General features: G+C 49.2%; 1 protein-coding gene across 3 annotated transcripts in view; it reads right to left on the bottom strand.

Moving 5' to 3' along the window:
• Positions 1-20335, bottom strand: part of LOC116940442 (dysferlin-like) — a 207273-nt gene that overhangs the window by 169151 nt on the left and 17787 nt on the right. For all 3 annotated transcript variants that reach the window (XM_032950274.2, XM_032950273.2, XM_032950275.2), the window contains exons 6-31: positions 19671-19891; positions 17519-17647; positions 16468-16530; positions 15002-15052; positions 14339-14369; positions 13385-13500; positions 12722-12848; positions 11794-11897; positions 11148-11216; positions 10229-10272; positions 9461-9546; positions 9013-9125; positions 8657-8770; positions 8143-8320; positions 7626-7750; positions 6706-6812; positions 5212-5404; positions 4892-5047; positions 4579-4707; positions 3699-3865; positions 2971-3085; positions 2738-2840; positions 2086-2228; positions 933-1103; positions 517-607; positions 195-272 (exon numbers count right to left, since the gene is read on the bottom strand). In XM_032950274.2, the coding sequence (XP_032806165.2) occupies positions 195-272; positions 517-607; positions 933-1103; positions 2086-2228; positions 2738-2840; positions 2971-3085; positions 3699-3865; positions 4579-4707; positions 4892-5047; positions 5212-5404; positions 6706-6812; positions 7626-7750; positions 8143-8320; positions 8657-8770; positions 9013-9125; positions 9461-9546; positions 10229-10272; positions 11148-11216; positions 11794-11897; positions 12722-12848; positions 13385-13500; positions 14339-14369; positions 15002-15052; positions 16468-16530; positions 17519-17647; positions 19671-19891 (3024 nt within the window). The remainder of the gene's footprint in view (positions 1-194; positions 273-516; positions 608-932; positions 1104-2085; positions 2229-2737; positions 2841-2970; positions 3086-3698; positions 3866-4578; positions 4708-4891; positions 5048-5211; positions 5405-6705; positions 6813-7625; positions 7751-8142; positions 8321-8656; positions 8771-9012; positions 9126-9460; positions 9547-10228; positions 10273-11147; positions 11217-11793; positions 11898-12721; positions 12849-13384; positions 13501-14338; positions 14370-15001; positions 15053-16467; positions 16531-17518; positions 17648-19670; positions 19892-20335) is intronic.

Below are 20335 nucleotides of genomic sequence, written 5' to 3'. Positions count from 1 at the left end.
AGGCTATGGTTTTGTTCAGGCTATGGTTTTGTTGAGGCGATGGTTTTGTTCAGGCTATGGTTTTGTTCAGACTATGGTTTTGTTCAGGCTATGGTTTTGTTCAGGCTATGGTTTTGTTCAGGCTATGGCTTTATCCAGGCTCAATCTGATGGCAAACCTCACAAACGATGTTTTTCGATGCCAGTGCCACAAACCTGAGAAGCTGTCCTTGTCCAGAGCAATGAGCTCACGCGCCTGGTAGAGGTAGCATCGCAGGTGGTACCGGTAGCCCTCTGTGAGTGGAGCAAGAGAAACGCGCCATGCATTAATGAACGACCACACCTGATGCACAAGGGCAGTCCATCAGCCTTGACCGTCATACTCACCACTGTGCTCTCGCTGAATGAATTACACATGTACGTGTATACCGCAATGCATGAACACATACACCTGTGTTTTTTTGTGTAGGTTGTCTGAACGATGCACAGGTGCACGATGGGTGCATGATGACTGTGTAATATACAACGCGATGCTCACGCTCAAAGATGCAAGAAATGGTGGGGGAGCTGACTCCGAGCACAGGCTTGGAGACCTTCTTTCCTTCGTCATCATCCCACGCACTGTCCACCTGCATATACCAACACAAAGATCCCCCTTACACCCTCAAATTGCTGTTGGGGCAAGTGCTGTTAGCGAGCAACTATGAAGGATGACACGGCACACGAGGGGGTGGGTGGATGGCACTGTTTCCCCAGTGGCGATGTTTACGCATCACACCAGGTACTCAATTGATGCTGAGTCGACCTAGGGGAGGCCCAGCACCAGTTCAGACAATCGTCGCTGGTGGTGGCCGTGAGCGGAATCAAACTCGGGCCTTCAGCTTCGTAGCGCAGGGCGATAACCACTTCACTTCCGTTCCACACACCCCTAGGCACACACCCCTAGGCACACACCAATGCCCCCTCCAGCTGGAAGACAGCGCTAGGCCCGAGCCTCTCGCTCGGCTCCATCTGCCTCCTCCAGCGGCGGCGCCGCGACGTGTCCGTCTTGCGCATCTCCAGGTGGTAGCGCCAGCCGAAGAGCGACGCATACTCCCAGCCCTCGCCCTGCTCCTCGGGCTTCAGCTGCTCGCACACCCACAGGCACAAGTCTGCGTCAATTCAGAACAGGAATTGCGTTGAAGGCGGCAGCTGGTTTCACACGACGCAAGTTGTTCTCTGTGACACAGTGGACGAGGCGTTCAGAGTGACCGCGGTGATGAGACTCGCATGATTTCCCACCACACCCACCAAGACCATCAAAGCAGGCCTTTTTAGGCATGTGAACATTAAAAAGTTTGGGACAAAATGGCGACTGTTTGCAATGCTCTCCACACGTGCTGCACCTCCGATTAGCACGGTTGGCGACGTACGGTACGAAAGAAGTTCAGCATACCAACATACGTGTCAAATTGTCAGTTCTGGCCTTTATGGCTGCCCACTTAAAGCACCGTCATTGATATTCTGTCCAGATTTAAAGGATAATCGTTGTGCGTGTGTATTTGTGTTTGCATTCCTGCATCCGCACGTTTGTAATTGTAGTCAATTTACTTGCCCAAAGCCTACGTTGTTATCTCTATATTGAGGCCAAGGCTTTGGATGGTACTTATGCGGTCACTAACCTTCTGCTCAAGATCATTAAGGACCTTTACGAAGGTAGACAGGTTTGGGTAAAGTGGCCAGGAGGCACAGCCAATCTATGCCTACCTGTGGGTATATACCTGTGTGTGTATATTTTGGGGCAAGTGCTGTTATCGAGTAGAACCTACTGTATGAAGGTCGGCACGGCACACGAGGGGGTGGGTGGCCAGCACCACGCCCCGCCGCCTTTGTCTCCCTAGTCGTAATGTTTACACACCGCACCAAGTACTTTTAAAGGCTGAGTCGACCTAGGGGAGTCCCATGACTGGTTCAGATAATCGTCGTTGGTGTTGGCCACGAGCGGGAATCAAACTCGGGTTGCCGAGTTTGTACCACAACGCCACCACTCCCTCCAACAGTCTGTTAATAGGCTATTATGCGGGGGGGGGGTCTTTGTTATTGTGTGTGGTTTATAATCGGCGGGTACCCTGGGCAGCTTGGCGGCCTTGCGGGTGTCCCTCCTGCGTGCCCTGGCCCAGCGTCGTCTCCGGTTAGTGTGGTACATCTTCTCCGCTGGCACCCAGGCCCGGGGCCGTGCGTCCGGGGGGATAGTCACCCCGTACTCCCAGCCTGCACGCGTGACCGACGCTCATTTCGAAGCCGCCGCATCTGCCAACCGGTCCCTGCGTTGAGCAACCACTGGCGAAATCCTACAAAATGTTCCCAAATTTATCAATCCTGCAAGGATTTTAAGCTGAGCTGATCACCGACTTGTGATTTGAACGTATACATAACCATTGTTTGCATGTGAGTGTGTATGAGGGCATGTCTGTGTGCACAGAACAAAGACAAAGAAAGGTAGTGAGCAGGGAGTAGTGGCGTAGAGGTTAGCCAACTGTGCTACGAACCCGGTGACCCGAGTTTGATTCCCGTTCATGGCCTACACAAGTGGCGAATTAGCACTAACCGAGTACCTGGTGCAATGCGCTAAACACCAACGCAAGGGAGATAAAGGCGGCCTGCATGGTGCTTGCGGCACCGCACTCTCGTGCGCCTCCACGGGTGCCCGCTAACGACGCTTGCCCCAACGGCCTGAAAACGTTACACGGGGAATGTCTGTCTTTGTACGGGGAAATTACCACTCTCGTCAACGGCACGTTTGGTGTCCACCGTCCAAGCCTCCTCCCAGAACCAGCCGGCGGGACACTCGATGTCCGCGAGCGGTGGCAGCTTCTCTCCATTCTGTTGCGCAATGAGCAGACCGACACACTTTGCTGCATGCAGAGGTTGATGACTGACGGTGGAAGGCTTTCTCGCATTCATTATCCCCGCGGTAATTAAGACGGTTTATAACGACGGGGTGCGCGCTCACCACGTCCGTGTAGTTGTCAGAAAGCGCTCGCCACTGTCCCCCGGGGAGGCGGAGGTTGCTCTCAAACACTTCATCCGTGAACTCCATGTGGCCCGCATCGGCCTCGTGCAGGAGGCTGACGTAGTTGTGAAACACAGATATACACACACACGATCTGCCGCCTGTCTCGCCTTGTTAAATAGACACACAAGAATTCCTGCTACCGAGCAACTGCTCCACACACACGAACGTGGAAGGGACGAAAACCACGCACGTCAACACATTGCCTGGGAAGTGGACTCCCCAGGCCGAGCCGACTTGGCGGAGGTTCACGTCAAGCAATTTACGGCACCCTTCGGTACCACGTGCTGGGCACTTCTTCAGCAACTGAAACTCAGTTACTGATGATGTGGAAAACGTCAGACATCGTGCAAAACAACACGCAGCACGACCTGAAAACGCATCGGAGAGCCGTACAGCGCGACTATGAAACACCTACGCAGTAGTGCACCACTGCACCCAGCACGCACTCATACACACAAAGATAAAAATCCCCCATATAACCTGTAACAGACTGTTGGGTCAAGTGCTGTTAGCGAGCACCTATGAAGGCCGGAACGGCACACGAGGAGGTGGGTGGCCAGCATTGCGCCTGGCCGCCTTTGTCTCCCCAGTGGCGATGTTTACACATCGCACCAGGTACTCATTCGAGGCTGAGTCGACCTACTCACACACACACACACACTGACCTGCGCTCCGGGCTGACAAACCAGTCTCCATCCCACTGCCAGCCGAGGGGCGGCAGGAAGCTGTGCATGGGCAGCTTGATGTGCCCTGTGACGTCGGAGAACTTGTGTCGCGTGAGCCCTGTGGTGCCCCAGCCACCCACGAGCGCCAACCGCGTCTGGTTTTCATACTGCAGAATCACGTGCAAGGGCAAACACAACGATACTCCGTATAGACTTCAGAGGCTGTTGTTGGGACAACCGTATTGGCACTTGAGGAGATGGGTGGTCAGCACCACGCCAGGCCACCTTTGTCGATCTAGGGGGAGTCACAAGACTGATTCAAATATCCACTGTTATTGATCGTGAGCAGGAATCAAACTCAGGTCATCAAGTTCGTAGGATAGCGCGCTAACCACTACACCACCCCTCTCCACCAACAACAATAACAACCCCTGTTGTTTTTCTTTGGCCATATTGGTCTCTCCTGAAAATCACTATCGATAGTGTCAATAAACTGAATACCAACTTCGTGCACAGGGTCTGTTGCAGTTATCGATGGCTGGGCTGATGCCTGGCTCCTCGTGGTGCGGTGTACTATGCGGCATGGTGCTCTGGTGCTGTGCATCGAGTATCCCTGTGGCATCGGGGGTGGCGCGGTGTACGTATTTTGAACTTATTTCACACCGTACGTAGCCAAACGTGCTAATTGGAAGTTTGGGGGAAGGACAACAAACTAAACAAAAAAATTAATTAAAAAAAACACGAGTTTTCAATCTGTATTTAAAGGTGGATAGCTCTAGCGGCTTCCTAATATCGGAAGTAACAAATATTCCAGATGACCGCATCTGAAAGCGGGCGACGCGGTGACGACCGTCCTTGTGCTGCCGTGTGCCGCACTCACGGTCTCGGCGAACACCGCCAGCTTGCCCTCGCTCGTCTCGTTGAAGCTCTTAGAGTCGGAGGCGAGGCTGAGCCAGATTCGCACTCGCACTTGGCCCGGTATCTTGAAGCCGTGCGTGTCCTGGGGGTACTGCACACACCACACACGCCGCACACGTGGCAACCTCCATTCACCATCGCGCCGTGCCCACATCAACGCGATGGGGCCACGTGCCGCGCATGCCGTGCGTTCCTTCGCCTCGAGTAGGATTGTCTGCGCGCACGTGCGTGCGTGTGTGTTTAGGTGCGCACGGGTGTTGATGCTGCGAGTTCACCTTGAGTACAATGGTCTGCGTGATGCCACAGTTCTTGCCGCAGGCGTGGGGGCCCAGTGAGGAGTGCATCACCTCGTGGGCCGGGATGCGTGCGAATGCCACCCGTCGGTCTCCACGCAGCATCCAAACCACCACATCCGGGATGCTGTTCTGGGGCTGCAAGACATAAAGGAACACACACACACACACACAAAGACAAATATCCCCCGTATAGCCTTAACAGACTGTTGGGGCAAGTGCTGTTAGTGAGCACCTATAAAGGCCGGTACGGCACACGATCGGTTGGGTGCCCACAATGAGCACCACACACACGCACGCACCTCCCGCGTCAGCTCTGTGAGCCGCTCGAGCCAATCGTCGAGCTCGGACAACGTCTCCTCGACGCGCGTCGCCTCCTCCCGTAGGCGCTGAGCCGAGCGCAGGATGAGCGCGAGCGTGGCGGAGCGTGCCCGCCACACCTCACGGTCCAGCGGAGTCACGTTGGGCCGCTCCGTGATCTCAGGCAGGGCCTGGCTGTGGCACAACACGCGCGCACACAACACGTACGTTATGCGCAGGCCCGGATTGACGCGAGGGCCTTAGGGGCTGCAGTTCGGCGCTTACGAATTTGACGATTCAACAAAAAAAATATATATCCTGCTTTGAAATGCTTAAAAATCTAATTTGTTGCATTTATGATCAATCCTATAGATAATGTGGTACGTAAAGCCATAGTATCACTATCTGCATTATGAGCAGTTATGTGCCGAAATTATAATACTTTCAAGGGAAGGAATTGAACATACAAAGTGGAGTTATTTCAAGTTTTTATTTTTATATTTATTATCATACCAGAGGAGTGTTAAGTGGAGAAAATACCACATTAGCGCTCTGTGGGGAACCTATAAAGAAATGCAATGAATTATAGCTCTTAAAATAAAATACTCGTAACCCGTGAGAAACAGCCTAGCAGCCGCACACAACAAGGTTAGCTGGAAAAGTATGAGTTGAAATGTTATTTGTATTTCCAGCCCACCTTCTTTGCTCCAGCTGGTGGGCTGAATCTGCCAAGGGTGCCAATATAATACTCGGTAAGGGTGCACCTCTTTCACGGAAGCACATTTATCAAATCATTTATTTCAATTGGCAAGTACATACCATTTATATGACATATATGTATTAATGTACTGGATTTGTATTGCAATAAAAATGCACTGCCTTCCAACTGACTGCCGTTCCTAATAACGTTGCCCTTCAGTTGACCTCCTGCTCAAATAAGTGTGGATGGGTGATCCTCGGACCATAATGGATATCTCTGTGTCATTGTGTGTCTCTCTGCCAATATCACTTTCTCTTTCTCTCTGCCACTGTCTCCTTCATTGTGTCTGTATCATTGCATTTTTTTCCATTTTACATTGATCGCTCGAATGCATTTTAAAACGAATCTCAATGTGCATTTATTTTACTCACATAACCAAAATAAATGTATCAAAGCAACGAATCTCATCTAAGGATAAGGATTTGCAATTGCATGTATATGCTGCCTAAATGTCTCAGCGACTGTAAGCACCTTACATTGCATCTCATTTCAACCAACTATTACCCACTGCTGCAGCCTAGCCAAGGGCGCTTCAGTGGCAGCTGTCCCTGTGCGGCACAAGGGGATACACAGCACCGACCTGTATATGGGCAATAGCCTGCCAGTAGGCCGCAATATTTAAATGTGGTTTTGCAGAGCTGTGCACGCCAATTCTAATCGCACATCCGCTCGACCCACGCAGCACCAGACCCTTTCTTGGACCCTGGGAGCCCCTGAGCGCCTGCGCTGGACGTACCTGCAGTCCTCGATGAGAGTGTCGATGGCGTGCAGCCAACTGACCGCCACCGCCTCCACGGGCTCCCGCGCCTGCAGAGTCGCCCGCACCCGGCCGATGTTCACCTCCTGCTCAGCGGTCAGGGGGACAGGGGCCAGAGGGCCAGGTGTCAATGGTCAAAACGCCCACTTAAGGGTCAATGTTGCTACAGGAATTAATGCAAGGTCAAGGTGCAGCCCAGCAATTGCTCACTCACGTCACTGCTGGTGGAAGGGCCTCGGCTAGAGGACGTTCTAGAGAGCCCCTCTCGAGGGTATTTTGGCCTACTCTTCCACGCTGGTCAGACGTCTTGGAAGACGGTGACATAACCACACATCAGCTCACCACATGCGACCTCTCAATTTAAACTGCTGGGTGGGCAGAGGCGGGGAGGTTTGAACGAACTTTTCTATTGTTTCAAAGTCAACAATACATTACCACAGGACATAAAGACGGCGAGAAGGTAGGACAGCAAAGGGTTCATGATCTTCTGTTTAGCCTGTAACCCCCACCCCCCATTGAAAAAAATATCTGGTCGAACAACCAATGCAAGTCTGTCGTGAAGGCTAGTTTTTAGACCCATTGAGGCATTCCTGGATGAATAAATATATGATTGTGAAGATGAAAACCACAGTTTAAACCCACTCACAAAAAAGACAGCTTCAGTTGGTGTTTGGGTCATTATTTGGCTTCAGGCAAATTAAGTGTAAAGAATATATTTATATATAAAGGACGTAATAAAACGTCCACATTAAAAAAACAAACCTAAGCTCTTTGCGGTTGGAAACCTAAGGCCTTGTTTCCATGACCACCTTTAAGTGTGGGGGTTTGCTCGGCGTCAACTTGGCATTGGCAGTGACACAGCAAGAGATGGCGGACGCCGCGAGCTCACAAGCACCCACCAGGCGGCGCTGGGTGTGCATGAGGATGTTGAGGGCCTCCAACCGATGGCCAACGTCCTCCCAGTAGGACGTGAGCGTCACCACCGGCTTTATGTTCCCCCAAGGCAGGTAGTAGCTGCTGCAGCCTGTGCAACACCAATGCAAAAAAGACAAATATTCCCCATGTAACCGTTCAGCCTGTTGGGGCAAATGTCGTAAGTGGGCAGCTATTAATGCCGGCTTGGCACACGAGGGAGTGCTCTTCCACTGATCCATGACTCCGATGCTGTATCGCTTGAGATAATCTCTTTTGATCATTGCAATATATATTTTGTTTAACCAGGAGAGAGCAGCATGCGGGCTACGTCATCGCTCGCTTTGCAGCGCGGCACCCAGCCAGACAGGAATCCAGCCAGATGATGGAGCCAGAACCCTTTTTTAGAATATCGTATGAAATTACACGATATGCGAAGGTTGAATCGGTTGTGTAAGGGAGTACGGAATGTGTGTGGGGCGGACAGGCAGGGTGTGGGCTCACCGTCAAACACCGCGCGGCTGTACTGCGTGGTGGAGGCGAGCGGCGGGCAAGTCACGTCGTACTTGTTGCCGTAGTTGCCGATGCTGACCTCGAACTGGATGGGCTCGTTGACCTCGCGCAGCATGGTCGCCGAGTAGAAGGTGGCGCACAGGTTGTAGCGTCGACGGCGCAGGTACTTCTGCAAACCACAGTTCGCACGTCCGTTCAGATGAAAATGAGAATCAAATCACGAGCACATTTTGTTTGGTGTCCGAGCTCTTCTTGTAAGCGCAAAGCTGTCAGCGGGGCGCTATGTTTCACAGCCGTAGACTGCGATAATACAATTAGGACAAAATGTGGAATAAAAATCAAACATATTTGTTCAATAACATTTTTTGTGGCAGTTATTTACAAGTAAGACTAATGGCCTGTAACCTGTGCTCCTTCGGATATGTAAGCGAGACTCAAACGCTGTGTCTAACTAGAGCTGTTGCGTAGGGAACGTGTCATTGAAATCTGGTTGAGTTGGCGTTACCTCCACACGCAGGAGATCGTCGCTTGGGATGGGTTCCACCTTGTTATTGATGTGATCCTCCAGCTTCGTTGTCAACTCCACCAAGATGCGGCCTCGGTAGGCCACACCCTCCCCCTGCCAATCAAACAGGGCACACCTTCACTTAGACACACACTGACCATCCCAATCAAACATGACACACCGTCAATTAGCCACACACTTACCACTCTAATTATGTCCTTAGTTGGTCACACACTCACCATCCTGAATAGAGCATGCCTTCAATTAACCTCACCCTGCCCTTTACAATCAAACCAAACATGCTCCTCAATTAGTGTGTATGGTATGGCATGTGTGTGCACATGTGACATTTTCACCTTGCCAAAGTTGAGCTCCTCATATGGGTCAGGGAAGCCGGTGAATTCACGGGGGCTGCCGTACAGGTTGATGAAGCAAGGTCCAAATGTGGGCAGGAAACCAGTACCCTCATCTTCGATCAGACGGAGAAGGTTTAAACGTAAGCAACGCATTGTGATAAAGGATGTGAGAGTAAGGTGAACTTATTCTTTCGCACCGTACGTAGCCAACCGTGCTAATCGGAGGACTGGGGTCAATACATGCTGACATCACCATTATTATCATCATCATTGGAGTCTATTTAAATTAACTTATCAGCAGACAGAACACTGGTATTTTGCTCTGTAGCAGTAACCTGTAAATAATGGAATTAAACCACAAACATTGTGACAAACAAGCACATTGACAGGACACGTGACTTTCTCTCGCTAGGTTATCCAGCTACCATGTCACCGTCTCACCACTCACCCTCTGGCTCATCGCCACCGGGACAAGAGATCTGAGACATGGACAGGAAGGCCGTCCCCACTGCATCATTGTGAGTCAGCCGGTCCCTGCGGGGACACGGGAAAAAAAAAACAATTTGATATGCAGCAAATGATAGGTCAAGTCAACGTGAGCGAGCTTGCGTGCATTAAGGCGGTGCCCATCACTACGGGCTGCTCTGAGCCATGGTCATGGATTCCACAATCCCATGGCAGGTGCAAGTCTCTCCACAGCGTGACCAGTATTGATTTCTCACAAAGTATAGCGCTTGTTTTGTTGACGCTTTTGAGACAATGAGCCGAATAAATGGCATACCAGGGATGTTTGTTTTTTACCCGCAACCTTGCAAAATTTTGATTTAAAGCTTTCGTGACTGCAGTAATTCATATTCTTAGTTTTTTCGGTAAAGTCACGTTGAAGAATTTTTTATTGTTTTATATATATTTTGTTATTTTGTTGTTTCTCTTCAACGTGACTTTACCGAAAAAACTAAGAATATGAATTACTGCAGTCACGAAAGCTTTAAATCAAAATTTAATCGCCTCTACGGGGAGGGTTTTCACATAACTTTAAAACGTCGTGAGAATTTTTTTATTTTTTTTATTTTTTTTATTGTTTTATATATATTTTGTTATTTTGTTGTTTCTCTTCAACGTGACTTTACCGAAAAAACTAAGAATATGAACCTTGCAAAAGTTCGCCCAGCCAGATCCAAAGGCAATCTCGGCAATGAGTGGTGCTCCTACTCACCAGTCGTACAGCGTGATGCGGAGCCGCTCACACATCGAGGGGAACTGTAGCGGGAGACAGGACACGCGGGCATGAACCATTAGCACGCACTCATGAACGCTCCAATACACACGATACCAAATCAATACACACGATACCAAATCAATACACACGATACCAAATCAATACACACGATACCAAATCAATACACACGATACCAAATCAATACACACGATACCAAATCAATACACACGATATCAATGGGTCTTGCAGGTGAACGTATCTCAGTGGCTCTTGGTGAAATGATGCAAACTATTGGCTGGTGTTTGCTTCACAGTTTCCCGTTCACCCGATGCTAGAGGTAAGCACCATCCCACAGATTGTGAAGGACCCAAACTTTTTGCAGCTGTGCAGCAAATATTACGCGTTGTTTGGGCAAAATGTGGGTGATAGATGAGGTGGGTTGTTTTATTGATAAATAAAAATAACGTTTTGTCCATGGACATATGTGTATTCTGGATCAACATTTATTCAGAAGCATCTGTTTAGTAAGGCAAACCCTTATACTGAGATAAACGTATATGTAAACACAATTCGTTACTCGTTTATATTTTATTGCAGTTTTGCCATTAAATTCTATTGATTATGCATTCCTGTATATGTCACATTCTGTATACTTTACAGTTAATCGCAGGTATAACAAATCAGCAGCACATATATTCTCATTCTTCTCGTTGTTCAGCTGCCTCTTTGTCTCACTTCATCTTCCCCACTTGTTTGTCCCAAAATGAACTCGTCACGAGCTCCATCCACGTGACGTAAATTTCCCTCCTTGTAATCCTCCGTGGTGAGATATCACCGTCCAGACAAACGCGAGGCTATTAATATCTGGACACAACAAGTGCGTTCATGCAATGGTACCGCGTTGTGACCAACTTACCCGGATGGGAAGGCTAATGGCCTGATTCCACTCGGGGTTGGCATTCTTCTCAATAATCTTTGTGCAGAGCTGAGGAGGTCATGGGGAAGAGAACAAATGTGATTGTAATTATACAAACTTCCTTGAGCAGCAATACCAGTGAATTTGGATGTTTCTACAGACAGTATTATATATAGTTCTGTACGGTGTGTGTGTAATGTACTAAATATAGCTTTTGCAAATTTAAGACTCTCTTTAATGTACTATGATTTGGAAACCTAGTATGTCTTTTATTATCTTGCTTCTCCCCCGATTAGCAGGATTATCTACGTACTCTGCGGAAGAAGTTCAACATGCATAGTACATTCTGAGGGAGCAAAATCGTTGTTTGTACACATCACTAGAATCCCAGCACTTGCGTTTACTTCTCGACCATGCCCACTCGTGGCGATTATTATCCGAAAGTGACCTGGGCCTCTCATAGATATCATTCAGCATGGGGCGAGACACCCCGACCTGGTGGGATCCAGGTGTACCGGATCTGCAGCCCCCATTTGCTGCACACCAATGTCCTTGCTCGAAAGGTGAATGTGGATGACCAGCCGTGCGTGTCTGATGATGAGCCATGTGTGTGACTGTTGCGTGTGGCGGGCACTGCTGCTCGTACCGTTTTCCCAGCAAAGCTGACTTCCAGGTAAGGGTCCACGAGGTTCTTCTTGTTGCTGTCGAACCCAAAGATCTGCTTCACGGTGTCCAGCACAGCGTCATCCACTGGGGGGCATCAGGGGGCAAAGGATGCGCGGTGCATGGCGCACGACCGCGTCGTCCAGAGTCACGCTAAAGCCACACGATGTTTCCGGCGATGAAAAGCTCACTTTCCCCCGTAGTGAAAACCTAATCCAGGGGGTCGGCAACCTGCGGCTCCGGAGTAGCATGCGGCTCTTTAACGACTGCCTGCTCAGTGAGGTTATTCACGTGCATTGCGGCCATTGATATATTCAGGGGGTTTTTTTATACCGAAATCTTGTCATTTTGGTTGCCCGACCCCTGACCTAATCAATGGACTATCCCGTGCACCAATTTGTTTTGTTAATATTTGCATGATACCTGATCTGTTTTAGCCATTGGTGGTCAATAATGCTGCAGTTATTGTGCATATTGTAAATGTAATTACCCCCAAACTGACAATCTCATACAACCTTCACATTTGTTCCACCATCCCTTCCATACTGCATGGCCCTTTGTTGATGCAGTGAAGCCCATTCCAGTATATCCCCTTGTTGCTCAGAAGCCCATCTGAGTGACAGACTTCACCACTGTTTATTGCAGACACAACTCAACAATCATATTTCTAATTAAAACTGCCTCATAACAGAAAAAAATACACATGCTCTTTAAAGAAGTTAAATTTCGTGAGATGTAAGCTTTCCATAAATGTTTCCGTTCTAAGTCAGTGTTAATGACAAACGTGGTGGGCGTTCATAGAGTTGAGGCTGTGCAACACAACAATGCAGCCCCTTAAATTGTAACTGGATGGGTGGTTGTGGCTGGCATGGGTGTGGTGTGGGTGTGGTGTGGGTGTGTGTGGGAGTTACTCTGGGGCACATCCTCAGCCCGGTAGGCGCGCAGAGTGAGGAAAGCCCCTCTCAGTGAGACGCCGGCCGGTCTCAGAAGGTTGTTCTCAATGTCCTCCCTCTCCTCCACCGCTTCACTGCGGTCCTCCTGAGCACGGAAATATATCCAGCTCGGTCAACAAATCATCATCACCAACATCATCCTCATCACCACCGCTCCATATTTATACCGTACCTCCCGTGCGGTGTGTCTCAATGCGCCCTGCGTCAGGGCACCCCCGGTGGCATCAGTCCTTGTGTGGAACAAGGTGAACGCAGCACTGGCCAGTAGAGGGCGATACAGCACGGTGGCTTTACAATTAAGTAATTTTCGAGAAATGTATCAAATTTTGCGAATGTGGACCATGACGTTGGCACCCGCGGCCTACTCGTTTTTTTTTAATAACGTCAAGAGGATATTAGAATGACTACATGCATGCCCACTCAGATCATACTGCCACATTGCATTATGACTACTTTGACGCTTTATGTTGGAATTGTGGAAAAAAAAACCAATACACTGGCCCGAGTCACTAAGTTTTAAATAAATAAGTGAATGAATGAGTGAACTAATGAATGCGCCGCTAATAAATGAATGAGTGAATGAATGAATGAGTGAATGAATGTGCTGCTAAATTCACCCACCGGAGGTTCATCCCCAGCTCCCAGCACCAGGAGGGTCACCTTCAAATAGCCCTTGGCCCCGGAACTCAGATCCTCTGGGTCACAGAGCAGCAGCCACTTTCGCTGGAACGTGTGTCCTTGGAGGCAACGTGGGAGGGGACAGGCAACCGTGTTGCAGAATGAACGGGTCAATGGCCTAGACCAGTAGAACCTCTCTTAACGATCACCCCTGTTAACGACTAATCACTTAACGACAGGGCCTCCATTGAGCCCAACGTGTTCACTTACCGACCATGCCCCTGTTAACGACGGGCTGTTGTAGGTACAGTAAATATCCATTGCTGCCTTGATTAGCAATGCATCTTTTAATATTGTGTTTATAATGTTGTTAGTATCTTTAGGTATTGATATCTATCGTTTAAACAGTATAAAGTACTTTTTTGCGTGAAAAATTGTAACTTTCGATCCTATAGGAACGAATTAAGCCTTTAACATGTATTTCCCATACTCGCTTAACAACCAGATCACTTAACGATCGGTTTCGTGGAACCAATTACCGTGGTTAAGAGAGGTTCTACTGTATGTACGTATGTATTCACATGCATTGCGGCTCTTGAAAATTTGAGTTTTGTATCGAACTAGGAAAAAAATGCCACTTCTTGTTAGTTTCGTTACCTGCGCCTGGTTTAGAAAATGCCAGGCTGGGTGCAATTACAGCCTGTGGCACTCTCTCTCAGATGCAAAATAGGTCTCAAAATACCTTAAGGCCTTGTTCCTAATTAACATTGTGGAATGTCACACCCTGTTCACTATTATTTTGGAAAATAGCGACCCCAAATTTGTGGGAAGTTAACGGCGGTTGAAGATGAGGTGTCAGGAGTGCCGCCTCGGTGCTCTGGCATTGGCTTTAGCTCCCTTAGCCACAAAAGCACATCAGGTTTAACATGAGGCATTCATATTGACACTGGGACTTACTTGGTTCATCGTAGACAGTACCAACATCAAGCTGAGAAAAATTACAAAAACACATGACATTGAGAGGAGGATAAGATACCAACGTTACCCTGAAAACAGCAGCAGCATATACGTCACATTCCAAACAGGCGCAAAAGGCAAAGGCCTACAAGGGTTTGTAGAATATAAAACTATTCGTGCATAGCATCAGTAATTTTTGAAATCCACAGCCACATGTGGAAAGTTGAGTTATTACCAAATCCACCCAATTGATCCACTCGCTTTATAGATCACATAGCAATATTTGCATTGATAACTTCGAAGCGCCATTGCCAATACTTGCTCCCAAAAGCCATAAATAAAAAGTAAACGTTTTCACAGAATCAACAAGTTTAACTCTGAATATGAACACTACCTTGTATGTATGTTGAACTTCTTTCGCACCGTACATAGCCAACCGTACTAATCAGCATGTTACAAATGTAAATTATATATTGTTAGCCAGCCATGTGTTTAACACAGGGAAAAAAAAAACAAAAAGTGAAAGTCTCAGAAGAATGAGCACATCGACACGGTCAGCACCGTTGTATCTCGTAGAGACTCCGAGATGACCGGGTCAGTGGGCTACGTGATCAATGGAGACAAAGTGATGCGTAGCTGCTGAGCCGGAGCATCGCTACGTACCTTGAACGTGCCGATCTCAGAATCTGCCCGCAGGGAGTGGGAGTGCAGCACCTGCGTGGTAAAACGTCTAACGTTAGATTTCACAGGCACGTTTGTTATCTACTTACCATCATCACCCAAAGTCATTCATCTGAGGACAGTTTAAGACAGCATATTCATTCTGGTGGGTCCACTTGAGAGAGCCTATTCATTGGAACAAATTCTAGCCAGATATTATATTCAATGGAGCCTGGCTGAGAGACTTTCCAGGGGTGAGTAACTGGGTCGGTAGTTCAATGGGCTACCTACCATGGCAGAGCCCTGATCCAGAACTGCTGAGATCTTGTGTTCCAACCGAATCAGCCACGGTTGATTAAATTGAGTTCTCAAAGTAGCGAGTTGATGGTCTTAGCCCAGTCACCAATGAGTGCGCTATTTAACAAACCTACCATTAAAGTTTGGTTTGTCACAACGTATCATATTCCAACTGAGAACCATTCATAGTAGAGGGTGTAATATGCATTCATTTATTATTCATAATTTCTAAGCTCAAAATACATGGATCTAATCACGTGCATAGCAATCAATGTTTCTTAAACAACATATTGTTTGTAATGGGTTCACAAGACCCCTGCAGCCACTGGCAACTGCTGCCGTCACCACAAAGTTAAAATAATGATTGATCCCTGATTTGAGTCAGACCTCTGAATAACTGTAAACCATTGAATCCCCATGCAGGTGAAGCACTTTCCTTAATATAGTACAGTCTCATACGTATAGATTATTGAATGCAATACTACCAGGTGAGACTTCCTATTCAATACAGGGATTTCAGATTTTAAAGTGTATTCGATCATAATTGCATTTTCAATTTAAGTGTCGCAACAGCAACAATGCTGATGGAGAGCACTTGCTAGCCAATAGCGTGCGTTTGATAGGCCACACCCTGCTGGCGAAACTCCACAAGTTCAACTGGTCCAAGGTTTTCCATTAAATGCTTGCTGACGTTATTGTATTTCAGCGCTCAACGTTATGCCTTACCTGCCAGTTAAATATTTAATTAAATATTTGTGATGCTGCGAAGCGGTGTTATATGGCGAGATGTTAATTACCTCGCGTGGTATGCAGGAGGTTGTGGGTTTTATCCCGACCCTGACGCCTGTATATTGGGAGTTTGCGTGTCTCTCATGTTTATTTTACTCCGGGTCCTCTGGTTTTCCCCTCCACATTTAGGATCAACATGCTTTTAGAGCATATGGCGGCTATGAATGCCCACATGATAAGCCACACCGTTGAGCTATCATTTGTGGACAGGTCGCTTCTTAAAAATAACTATATAGCTAGGTGGGCCTTGCCTAGTAAAATAAAATAAATAAAAACATGTTTATAGTAGTTGATGTTTGATAATCAAAAGCTGCAAGGACGCTTGAACGTGTGATGCACAAGTTCGAATCTGCCAAAGGGATTGAGGGCACAGGGCCACTGACCTTGAAGTAAATCAACTCGTCAAACAGTTCCGCCGAAGATAGGTGGAAATTGAAGAAGAAAGTCTGAGGAGAGAAAGACGTTTCAGAGACAGCCAATGAGGGGGAGACCGATACGTGGTTTGACAGCGATTACTTTAGTCGGCGGCCACGAACACTGCGGTAACACGTCTCTGTTGCAAGTGATGCCTCGACTGAAAACAATGCATGCGTATGTACAAGATGCAGATTGTGTCGCAGCTTAACGTGAAGGCTTTCGCGACCAATATTACTCACAATAACGTAAGGTTTGTCACGGAAAAGATTGTGCAGCAAGCGAAAAAAAAAACCCTCAATAATCTAAAAATAAAACAGCCGGAATATCAAAACGTACCGTTATCGCTTTTTTTTATTGCAATTACCACGCACGCCTCTTTTACCACCAAAGAGCTGTGCATGCTGTGGTGACCTGTGGTAAGGGGCCATACATCAGGGGCCATACATTAGGGCCATACATTAGGGGCCATACATCAGGGGCCATACATTAGGGGCCATACATTAGGGGCCATCCATTGAGTCCGTACGCATGGAGGGGGGAGGTTAACCCAAATGTGTAGCTTGCGTATGGGGGGGTCTACTGACAACGTGCACATAGGAAACGGGGGGGGGGGTGAAGCCTCGAATATAATTTGTCTACTTTGGCCTTCAAGTGAGCCACAGTTTAGTGTCTTCAGCTGTGAGACAAGTCCTAGAAGTGGGACTGTGGGAGAGGTGTCACTCGTGTGCCACCCCTGACTGCAGCCATCACGCAGCTCAGCAAGTGGCCAAGGTACACGACTTCATTGTTTAATATTAACACGTTAATATTATTAATCCTTGGTCGTTTCTGCGTGGATTAAATATCGTCCGTTCTATAGGATTCGGGGGTGCATCAGGCGAACGTACCCAGGTAAGGGGGTGGGGGGGGGGGGTCAAGTTGTGACAGATTATGTTTGTGTACCGACTCAATGTACGGGCCCCTATTGTGGGAGTGTTTGGTGGCTCGTATGGAAAGTCTGCGCTGGACCGGCCGTACCTCGTCAAAGAAAGGGTTGTTGCCCTTCCTGATTCGGGTGCGTTTCGACTGCCCTGCCACCGTCACCTTGACGACCGGTTTGATGTTGTTGCCAGGCAACTGGCGAGCCTCGATCACCCGAATTCGCACCTGGTGTGTGGGGTTGTGAGAGAGGGGGGCACAGTTGGGGGGGCTTTCTCCCTCTCTCTTCAGGAGCAACAAGCCAGGGCGCGTTCCTTTTGTCACCTTTTCAACGGCAAGTTGTGTTATGCTGGCTTTTTCTTGGCTGAGAATCTGCACAAGATGCTTGCCTGTCAAGTGCGGCTTTCCAGGTTGACGAAAGCGATCTTCCTTCTCGTGCTCTTTAAAAATGCCACGCCACCTGCTACACCTGCCGATCTATACAGTATATGCGTATTCGGAGATTCACGACTTCAAAGACATCAGAATTAAGGACCTACATCAAGGGGTCGTGAGAGACCCATGCCACTATAGATTTCCAAAGCTTGCCTCCGCAACATCCTGCTGTTGTTTCACAGCGGACATTTAACTTTTGAAATATTTCCGTCTCCCTTGCGGTTACTGCCCGACTTGAGGTTCTGTTGACTGCTCTCTCTCTCTGCCGTCCTGCAAGTGACCCACTGACTGGACATCAGTCAAAAAAGCAGATCTTTACAGCTCATCGGATTCCTACAGTATAAATATTCTGATTCTGACTTGTTGCTACCTCCTCCTCTCTCTCTCTCTCTTTCATTACGTCTACGATGCTGACTTGCCCTCTTCTTATATTACGACCTTTCCAAGATTCTTAGCGCGCCCAGCCATGAAATATCGAGCATCCACCGCGGATATTTTGTAAAACACAAAGCGGTGTCGACTGCACGGCACCGAGACGGCTTAGTTGAGCAGCGCGGTCACAGAGATGAACACAGGCGTCTTAGCAAGAGGTGGAAGTACACACACTGTACACCACCACCACCACTTTACACCACCACCACCACCACTTTACCCCACCACCATTTTACCCCACCATCACCACCACTTTACCCCACCACTACCACCACTACCACCACTTTACCCCACCACCACTTTACCCCACCACCACCACCACTGTACCCCACCACCACCACGACTTTACCCCACCACCATCACCACTTCACCCCACCACCACTTTACCCCACCACCACCACTTTACCCCACCACCATCACCACTTCACCCCACCACCACTTTACCCCACCACCACCACTCTACCCCACCACTACCACCACTTTACACCACCACTACCACCACTTTACCCCACCACCACCACCACTTTACCCCACCACCACCACCACTTTACCCCACCACCACCACTTTACCCCACCACCACCACCACTTTACCCCACCACCACCACTCTACCCCACCACTACCACCACTTTACACCACCACTACCACCACTTTACCCCACCACCACCACCACTTTACCCCACCACCACCACCACTTTACCCCACCACCACCACCACTTTACCCCACCACCATCACCACTTTACCCCACCACCACCACTTTACCCCACCACCACCACCACTTTACCCCACCACCACCACTTTACCCCACCACCACCACCACTTTACCCCACCACCACCACTCTACCCCACCACTACCACCACTTTACACCACCACTACCACCACTTTACCCCACCACCACCACCACTTTACCCCACCACCATCACCACTTTACCCCACCACCACCACTTTACCCCACCACCACCACCACTTTACCCCACCACCACCACTTTACCCCACCACCACCACCACTTTACCCCACCACCACCACTTTACCCCACCACCACCACCACTTTACACCACCACCACCACTTTACCCCACCACCACCACTTTACCCCACCACTACCACCACTTTACCCCACCACTACCACCACTTTACCCCACCACTACCACCACTTTACCCCACCACCACCACTTTACCCCACCACCACCACCACTTTACCCCACCACCACCACTTTACCCCACCACCACTACCACCACTTTACCCCACCACCACCACTTCACCCCACCACCACGCGCGACCTGCCAATCGTGCACATGGGGCGGCGGTGAGCATCAGCGAGGGGGGGGGGGGTCATCCAAGTCGCCTCTATCAGCGTCCAACAACGCCGCGGCCGACAACCACCTGGAAGTCCCGCGGCTTCCTGGAGACGGCGCGAGTGGAGGGCGTTTTTGTGGAGCGGCGTCGCGGGGCGCGAGCGGCCGGCCGGTCCGTTCCGCCGACTCGCGCAGGCCCTGCAGCCTGGCCTGCAGGGCCTCCCGCAGCAGGGCCCTGCTGCTGCTCCTCACCCTCATCATCCTCCTCGTCCTCGTCGTCCACGTCGTTCCCTATTTGCACTCCCACGTCTGCGTCGCAAATGCACGGCGGAGCGTCGCATACCCGACCACAACACGGGCGCGGTATTTGCGTGTGGTGTGTCATTTACTGTAGATGTGCACGGTTGGCTACGTACGGCGCGAAAGAAGTTCAACATGCATACGCACACGATAGATCTGCACGTATCCGACTCTGTCACGTATCCGCTGATGCCTCATTTCCCAGCGAGTCGGAGCACAGTCAACTTCAACTCGCCTTTCGTTTTAATGCAAAGCTCCAACATCATCATGATCATCTGCTACACGGCTTGACAGATTGAACGCACACACACGGAGTTGTAATTCAATAAGAGGCGAGTCTCACAAGAAACATTCTGCCAATAGTTTTTGGCTATTGAGCAAAATGCCGAGAGAGGGGTTAGGTGGTTCAACGGGCAGCGGTCCCACCATGCCCAAGCACTAATTCGAGACTGC

This window comes from Petromyzon marinus, chromosome 9 (assembly GCF_048934315.1).
Source record: "Petromyzon marinus isolate PM22_M1 ecotype Great Lakes invasive population chromosome 9, UKy_Petmar_22M1.pri1.0, whole genome shotgun sequence".
Taxonomy (NCBI): domain Eukaryota; kingdom Metazoa; phylum Chordata; class Hyperoartia; order Petromyzontiformes; family Petromyzontidae; genus Petromyzon; species Petromyzon marinus.
This window is presented reverse-complemented; position numbering and strand designations above follow the sequence as displayed.